The 8561-nt window shown below is 39.3% G+C and overlaps 1 protein-coding gene across 1 annotated transcript; it reads left to right on the top strand.

Annotated features, from left to right (window-relative positions):
- Positions 1 to 1740: 1740 nt before the first annotated feature.
- Positions 1741 to 7726, top strand: PRL (prolactin). The gene is made up of 5 exons (XM_054191800.1): positions 1741 to 1771; positions 3300 to 3481; positions 3900 to 4007; positions 5427 to 5606; positions 7535 to 7726. The coding sequence occupies exons 1-5, from the start codon at positions 1744 to 1746 to the stop codon at positions 7724 to 7726; spliced, it is 690 nt and encodes a 229-aa protein (XP_054047775.1). The 5' UTR covers positions 1741 to 1743.
- Positions 7727 to 8561: the final 835 nt, after the last annotated feature.

Raw genomic sequence — 8561 nt, 5'->3', positions numbered from 1 at the left:
GGCCCCTCAAAATGCCAAGAAAAGCAGATTAGTAAATGAAAGATCAAATAGTGGGTTGAGAAGTGTTCATTCCTTTTATTCACAGGGCTTTTCTGATGTTATAAGATACCACAGTTTTTCAAGCTCACCTGTGATCTTACTGGGGAAGATTTTCAAATGCAGCTGAATTAAATCAAGATCATAAGCCATGTGGCGGTGGTTTAGAAGACAGTTGGTTTTTTACCATCCATTCTAGAGTTTTGGCTGTGGCTCTATTCTAATTTTACTGCCTTCATCAGATTGCCACTTTTCGCTGCTGCAGGCAACAACTGCTTCATTTACTCAGCAGATCCTCAATTTCCAAACAAGACCCAACCTCAAAGCAGAACAAAGTGTTCTAGCAATCATTCTAGAACGTTGCAGATGTGTAGACCACTTGCTACCAGTTCTGGTTTATTGTTGAAGCAACTCCTTTTATTCCTTCCCAAGGGATGCCTTCCACGGTTTACTCCCTGAACTCTCTATCTTTCTTCTCCCTTGTTTATCACTGCTTCCAGAATCACGTCCATAGTTATGAAATAATGAAGGATTCGGGGTTACGTACATACCTGTTCCACAAGTACAGAACAAGTTGTCTAAAGGCAAGAAAATTCATTAATACTGTATACATTATTCATTAAAATATCCAATTTGGAAAGTCTTTTCATGGGTAAACGGACCTGAGAAACAGATGAGAGATTAGACATTTGCTAACACATTCATACAGATGAGCCTCACACAAGAAGAAAACAGGACCAACCTGCTGAGGCTAGTTTGTAGATTACCACAGGCACATAGATCTGGAAACAAATCCCACTGATTACGACAGCATCTGTTTTGCCTATGGTGTAAATGCGCATCTTCTACGCAGAGAGTTTTCAAGTATAGGAAACAATCTCATGGTTTTGTAGAGGGTTTTTGTTTGGTTGGTTTTTTTTTAATGATGCTGACTTATTCATGAAACATTTTTGATTAAACAGTAAATATATAACTTCTTCTTTGATTGTTGCAAATTATTACTTTTTTAATATAAGAACTGCCCCCATTTTTCTAAACATCTCTCAGACCAAGGATCAGTTATATTATGATTTGTGCTGTTTAGTATCTCTTTTAACTGTATGCAGCTCTATACCCAGAATATCATATCTATACCTTTATAGATAGTCACCTGTCTTTCCAGGAGCCTCCATTCATTTTCTCTGGATAAATTTCAGTACAATTTATGCTGTTTCTTTAACTGTGGACATTGTAAAATATTGTTTGCCACCCACAAATAGCCAGAAATTTAACATAAGCAAGCTTGGATGGCTGAAGAAAAAAGGAAGGATGAGAAGACAGTTGTGAGGAGGGGGAACAGCTGGCCAGAAGCATTGAAAATACCTGTCTCAGAATTGACAACTGGAGCTTTCTACATCAATGGCACTTGCACCTTGTTCAGGGCAAAATTTTGGCACTCCCTTCATCCAACCACACTTTGGATCCCACAGCTGAACTTGTTAATGAAATTCCCTCTCACAGTTAAAAATAAAAAACCAAAAAATACTGAATATGAATGTGGAAGAAAGGCAGTTTGATGTTTGTAATTATCGAGGTAAACTCCACGACCTGCTGAATGTATGCAAAATGGACACTGGATGGCGCGTATAAAAGTGGCATGTGCAGAGGGTAAGAGCAAGTATTGAGACTTCTTTCTGGTAGAGCAAGCCATCATACAGGATCCCCACCATGAGCAACAAGGGGGCTTCACTGCAAGGTAAGACTTTTGCCATTCACTTGCTGATAACTTTTATATTTCTTTAAATTTAGATTGAATTAGGAAGTAACTGAAATGTAAGAGCTCTAGAAACCGAGGTCTTCCAGCCACTGAGTCTTCCAGGAATGGTGAAACCTGCCCCCACCTCAAATGTCTAGTGTCCAAAGCTTGGAATTAGAAGGCAGCTTGATCCTTTTTTTACTCAGTCTTTTGTCTCCTAAGACAACCTTTGCATTGGGCAGTGTCACAGAAAATTGGCTTGAGGGATGTGACACCTGCATACGAAAGACTGGATCCAGACTGCTTTGCTACACCACTCAGAAGGCAATGACTAAAAGTCATTAACCACAAGTCTAGAAGTGATGCAGTAATTTTGAAGTGAATGTTTTCATAACCATCTTCAATTTTCTAAGCCAACAAGTCTCAGGTTTTCTTATTCATAGAATTGTTCCCTAGAGCACTTTCCTAACTGCAGCGTGCGGCATGTACCTTGTTCATGGGGGAGGAGGAAGGCTTACTTCAATATTGTGTAAATACACTTTTCTTGAATTTAGAGCTAGAAAGAAACTTATCGCATGATAACATTACGGGCAGCTCTGCTGATTTATGGAGTACCTTTTAATTTGGCATTTAAAATAAGTTTAGTGAACTAATACAGGTAGCAAGACAATTTCCAGAACTAAAACTCTCAGAGCGCAGAACAGCGTTCTTTGAATAGGTTCATTCATTTACCAAATATTTGCTTTTAATTTTTTCTATTGTTTTTCTGTGCATATTTTATTTCACCAAATAAAAAACTCGACTCCGTTGAGTTAATATTAAAAGTTTTAAACGGATGAGGTTTTGTGGTTTAGATAATGAGAAGTCCTCTGTATCAGTTTCAGAAACTCAGGAGAAAAGACAAAAGTTCTCTCTGATTTCTTAGCAGTAGGCAATTTAGGGTTAAACTCTAAAGAGCAAAGCAGCACAGCTGCTGGAAATCTTCTGAAGGAACTCCCAGGACAATCAAAACCTTAAGAGAGTGACCTAACCACCCTCCCACAAAATTAATTTAAACTCCAAATGTTTGCAAAAGAAAAAAAGCATCTATGGGAAGAGGAAAAAAAAAAGGGAAAAAAAAAGACCAATCAATGTATTTTCCAAACTTATATATCTGTGCAAATGTAATTATGTATCTGTATTTACACTGTGAAGAAGTTTGATTTTTCTTTCCATTTATCACTATATAATAAAGTCAGGCACAATAGTAAGAGACTTCCGAATACAGTGTATACTGCAACACAGGTTACCTTGTCTCCTCAAACTCTGTAGCGGTCTCTGCTAATACAGTCAGGATGACAGAGGGGAGAAAGGATAATAGAATTACAGTGCTTCCCTGCTCCAATGATTTTCAGCAGCCAGTACTGGGGGTACTCTGAGCCACATGACAGGACAGTCAAAATCACCCAGCAGCTGACTCTGACAGCTACTTCTAAATGCCCGTACAAGTCAACGTGATTTCATTTTGATTTCTTTTAAACCTGGACAGGTTTGTTGCTGGTCGCTCTTCTGGTGTCCAACATGCTCCTGACAAAGGAAGGAGTGACCTCCTTGCCAATCTGCCCCAATGGATCTGTCAATTGCCAAGTTTCCCTTGGGGAACTTTTTGACCGAGCAGTTAAACTTTCACACTACATCCACTTCCTCTCTTCAGAAATATTCAATGAATTTGTAAGTACCCTGCCCTTTCCTGAGAGCAAGAAAATATAAAAATGCAATTTAACACTTTCTAAGCACACACGTATGTTACCATATTAAATCCTTCAATAAGTAAATAAATATGACTGCTGCACAGACAGTGACAGTCCCAGTGGTGACCAAATCTCTGTATAGTCCTGACCATCGCTAAGATCCCCAATGCTTCCATTAAAAGGTACCGTTTTCCCCATCATTCTTTATCTGTGGGACAAGTTTGTGTTTGCTGGGTGACAGTTTCGCTCTAAAGACTCACCAGAAACTTTTGACCTTTACAGCATAAAAGTAGTGATAAGTAAAAGCAATGGAACAACAATTAGTTATAACACAGTGTTTGAACTGAAGCTCCTCTTACTTATCTGTTTCAATAATGCCTGTCCTTGCTGATCTGCAGGACGAACGCTACGCTCAGGGCCGGGGTTTTATTACAAAAGCTGTTAATGGGTGCCACACTTCCTCCTTAACCACTCCTGAAGATAAGGAACAAGCTCAGCAGATTCATGTAAGTCCCATTTCTAATGTCATTTAGTGTGAAACAGGACAGGGGAAGGGGGGGAAATGGGAGGGTTAAGGAATAGAGAGGCAGCAGAGAGGGAGGGAAATCAGCTCAATCAGAATAAAAAAGCCAGGAAGAGGAAAGCACCAAAAAGCCAAGAAAAGTTGATTTAACATTTGCTGATAATAAGTTACAGACTATACAGAATATATAAGTACCGGTAATTTTCATCTTCCCTTCCTCTTCCTGTATGTTACATTCAGTCACTGCATCTTATTTCCAATTACAATATAACCTCATGGAGCAATGCCAGTTACCATGTTTGTACAGTACTGAGAACACTACAACCTTTGAACATTATCTTAAAACACCTCACAGACAATTATTATATTAACAAACATAAAAATACATTGTCTATATAGTGAATACTGTATGTAGGCAGAGGTCAATAGTTTTCTAGTAACCGAAAACACTGACATTACTAAACAAATGCTAAATAGATATTCTTGCTGTTACCAGTAGGTAAAAGCGGTCACATCATCATCCAAACACAAAGACTGCAATGCGAAATACTGCAAAATACTTGTAAAGAGAAACACGCTACATACATTAATTTAATAATTACAAACTTAAGGGAAGATGGTCTCGTTCAGCCTATGATCACAGATACTATTTGAAAATACTGTGGAGAAAAAATAAGCACAGGTGTATGAACGGGGGTGTGCCAGGGAGAAATCTTTATCAGTTTCATGGTGGTGATATCCTTGCAATCCCAGGTATTGCCATCTTCTCAGTACATAATTCAGCAATTCTATTGGCACAGCCCTCGGTACGTAACAAGCCTGGCTGTGTTCAGCTTCAGTGCACCTGGCAAAGAAAAAATGGTTGAATATACCATAACCATAAGCTTTATGAATTTTTATTACCTATAAGAAAGGATAATTTTTAAAACCAGAGCTATTGCTGGAAGCACTATTGTTCAGAACGAGTTACATAGAGGTAATAAAAGCTGTTTTGGCTTACCATAATGTGCACTTTCCATTCAGTACTAAACTTTTTTAAAAAAAAATCATTGGATTTTAAAATGTTCCTCAAAAATCAGATAAGGAGTCCTGTTCTTTTCACAGGGATGAAACACTGTTGTGCTTGCTAGTTTTTAACGTGGAGAGCGTTCAATGATATTTTCCATTACAATACTATAACTGCTTGTGCCAATATAGTAAAACATGATGACAGCAATGACAAACTTCAAAAAATGCAATTGCACAGAGGTATCTAAGACAGGGCTACAGGACGCATTCAGTGGTAGGACCTGGAATAAGTTCCCAAATCATTATATCTGAGGACACTGCTCTAAATGCCTCCTAACGCTGCCAGTGTTTAGCCTTCCTGTTTTAACTGCCTTTTGTTAATGTGGGTGAGCAGCATGAAGACTTACTGAATTTAGTACTGGGAGTGCTGCGCTCCTGGAATGATCCCCTGATCCATCTGGCCTCTGAAGTACAAAGAATCAAAGAAGCTCCAGACACCATCCTCTGGAAGGCTGTAGAGATTGAAGAACAAAACAAGCGGCTTCTAGAAGGAATGGAGAAAATAGTTGGGCGGGTAAGTATTAGGTCCTTAACATCCTTCCAGCCTGTTGCTGTAAGGAAGACATATACAGTGACAAGTGCTCCCTACCTGGATCAGGAAACAGTAGATGTGAGGGGAAAAGGGAGCCAAGATAGCTGAATATGAGAACTTTTCATCTTTCTTCTTTCAGCTTTCTTTTTTTTCTGCTGTCTTGCAATTTCTAAAGAGACAGTGTGATGTGACTGGTATAGAACAGTCCAGCGTACTCCCAGTCCTGCTTCAAGAGAGGGTGTAATCATCAGGACTGGTAATCGTCATTCTGTCTTTGAAAATTTTGAATTTGCAATCCTGATTTTTTAAGGATGTGTCTGTGATTTTTCACATGCACATATTTATATGTATGTTTTAGCGTATTTATACACATCTGTACACATATAGGTATTGTGTATAGTTTTCAGAAACAGACAGTGTGTTTAAAACTGTTCTGGAAGTCTGGGCTCTTGCAAAGATGTGGCATACAGCAAAGTAATCGTGGTGTCTTCCATTTTTCGCACCATACTGTTTCCTCTGAACTCCTGCTCTGACTTGGTTCCCCCTACACTTGTAAGGTTAGACAAGAAGGCTGTTGTCTGACAAAACCCATACCCAAATACCCTTTGTTATCAGTAGTTGATGGAAAGCTTTCCTGAATAAAATCAGTTCTAGCTTGTTTATTTTTAAAGGGGCCTCTGTTAGTCCCTGAATATATCATTCTGTCAGTGAGCTAGATGTTAACAAGAGGTTCTGACTTTACTGGCTTTTGCTTAGCCTCTGAACAGTTGAGTAGCATTAAGAGTGTCACCATCACTGTATCTACCGCTTTCCACCACATCACTCATGGTCTCTCTCTTTCAGTTGTCTCTTTACTCAGAAACCTTAGCCCATCCAGGCCACAAATGCATTTATCAGCATAATCAAATACATCTCTATCCCGTATCCACGCATAAAAACTGTGCAGGCAAGGATCCAACATAACAGTAGAAGTCAGGTGCTGCTACAGTTACCGTGTCACCATCTTCTCATTCACATTATTTACCGAAGGAGGTTGAAGACAAGACTGGCAAATTCATTAGTGTCAAACCATGTTTTTGAGTCATAGAAGGTCTACCTTTTTTTGCCCGTTGCTTAAACTGAGTGATAGAGGCTCCACAGATCCTCTCCTATGTGCTTGTACAAAGTACAACTGGTGGGAAATGAGGAAGAAGCACAAGCACCAAGAGGCACAGACTGCCTTCCTGCGATGAAACGCAGATTTCTGTGATATGAGAAAATTAATGATTGTCTCTTTCAAACAAGGAGACCTAAACCAATCTTCACCTCAGAGACTAACTCACTACATGAGTGCCAACACGTAGCTTTCTAACATTAGAGGTCACTGTATCACTCAGCATTTTTTATTTTTTTAATGGAATCTAAGCTACAGTACATCTGAAGATTGAGAGATTTGTCTGGTAAGATGTTCTTGAAGCTGCCTGTATCAGAGAGATCGCCTAAGAGATGGGCTGAGACAAAGCTGGAGATACACACAAAGAAGTTCTAGGACAAGTGCTAACAAAGATTTCAAAGAGGAAGGAAGCAAAAGGAGATGTCACTGATGAGTCCATGCATGAAGGAAGGTCTGATTTCTCTGCAAAGTCAGATTCTGTTGGACCTTGGTTAACACACTAGTTCTCTTAAAACCCTACTGACACAGTTAAGCTTTTCACGTATTTTAGGGAAATAAACTGAAAAATCTGACAAATCCATTCAAAATCTGCATGAAGATATAGAACATTATACAGAATAGTGAGAACCATAACGGGAAACACTTTACATGCCATACACTAGCAACCAGCGTTCCTCAAGGCCAGTATTTTACATGCTCTGTTTCACATCCAGTCAGATTCACCATCATTTATTACAGTATCATTTTGCATCTTTAGGTTCATTCCGGTGAGACTGGAAATGAAATTTACTCTCAGTGGGAAGGCCTTCCATCCCTGCAACTCCCTGATGAGGACTCCAGACTCTTTGCCTTTTACAATCTGCTGCATTGCCTCCGCCGAGATTCCCACAAAATTGACAACTATCTCAAGCTTCTGAAGTGCCGCCTAATCCACGATAGCAATTGTTAAGTACTCATGGGCCCAATCACTTACTGAAATCATTCATCGTGGTGTTCTTGTTGCTTTGCCTCTTTTCATTGCAAACTTTATGAAAAGTCGCGCTGTACAGTATTGGGATCATCAGTAACTTTCAGGCATGTTTGTGTGAATTCTGGCTGCAACTTTTAGCACTATTTATCTTGATGTTTTAAAATGTTATAAATTACTTGTATGACAAGAATACACTTTTCTGTCTAATCTCCTCACCTAGTAGCATTTCAGCGATAACCCGATCATGCAGGTACAAATAAAAATGTTAATAAATCCAAAAGCGCATAACTCTGAGTGGTATCAGCAAATGAAAAATAGCTTTATACCTTTAGCAGTAGCTTCTCTTTTTGGATCTCAGTCTGCAGTTACTGATGACAGGATGTCTTACTTCCATTGCTCTTTACCCCTGCTCCAAAAAAAAAGGGGGGGGGGGGAAAGGAGGGACATCAAAAAGCAGATTAATTACCTTTTACACTAAACTACCCTTAGTTAAAAGTATGGCCTGAAATCCAATCTACTTGGATTGATGCTTTTACTCTGTAGAAAAACTGTCTGAGTAGGGGAGAAAAAGGTGAGAAATCCATCCTGGCTAACATAGCCATTGAATCCTCATGCAGTCCACGGAGAGAGAAGAGACGTCTGGAATTTTAAGGACAGAGATCCAGGTATATCTATGTCTCTACTATTTGGAGAAGAGGCATTTCCAAAGGAAGGTTCATTATATTTGAGATGACTATGTGAGGGCAAAGGAACCAATAGGTTTCAGTAGGTCCCAATAGGAAATGCTGGGCATCCATATCCTATCCACCTAACC

This window comes from Rissa tridactyla, chromosome 2, assembly GCF_028500815.1.
Source record: "Rissa tridactyla isolate bRisTri1 chromosome 2, bRisTri1.patW.cur.20221130, whole genome shotgun sequence".
Classification (NCBI taxonomy): domain Eukaryota; kingdom Metazoa; phylum Chordata; class Aves; order Charadriiformes; family Laridae; genus Rissa; species Rissa tridactyla.
Note: the sequence above shows the minus strand (reverse complement) of the source record. Positions and strands in the feature narration are given on the sequence as shown.

Bases quoted from the DNA above. Each gene is read 5' to 3' on its own strand.
- PRL (XM_054191800.1), top strand. From the start codon at position 1,744: ATGAGCAACAAGGGGGCTTCACTGCAAG. The intron at 3,482-3,899 runs GTAAGTACCCTG...GCTGATCTGCAG, and splicing joins CAGAAATATTCAATGAATTT to GACGAACGCTACGCTCAGGG. The intron at 5,607-7,534 runs GTAAGTATTAGG...TTGCATCTTTAG, and splicing joins TGGAGAAAATAGTTGGGCGG to GTTCATTCCGGTGAGACTGG.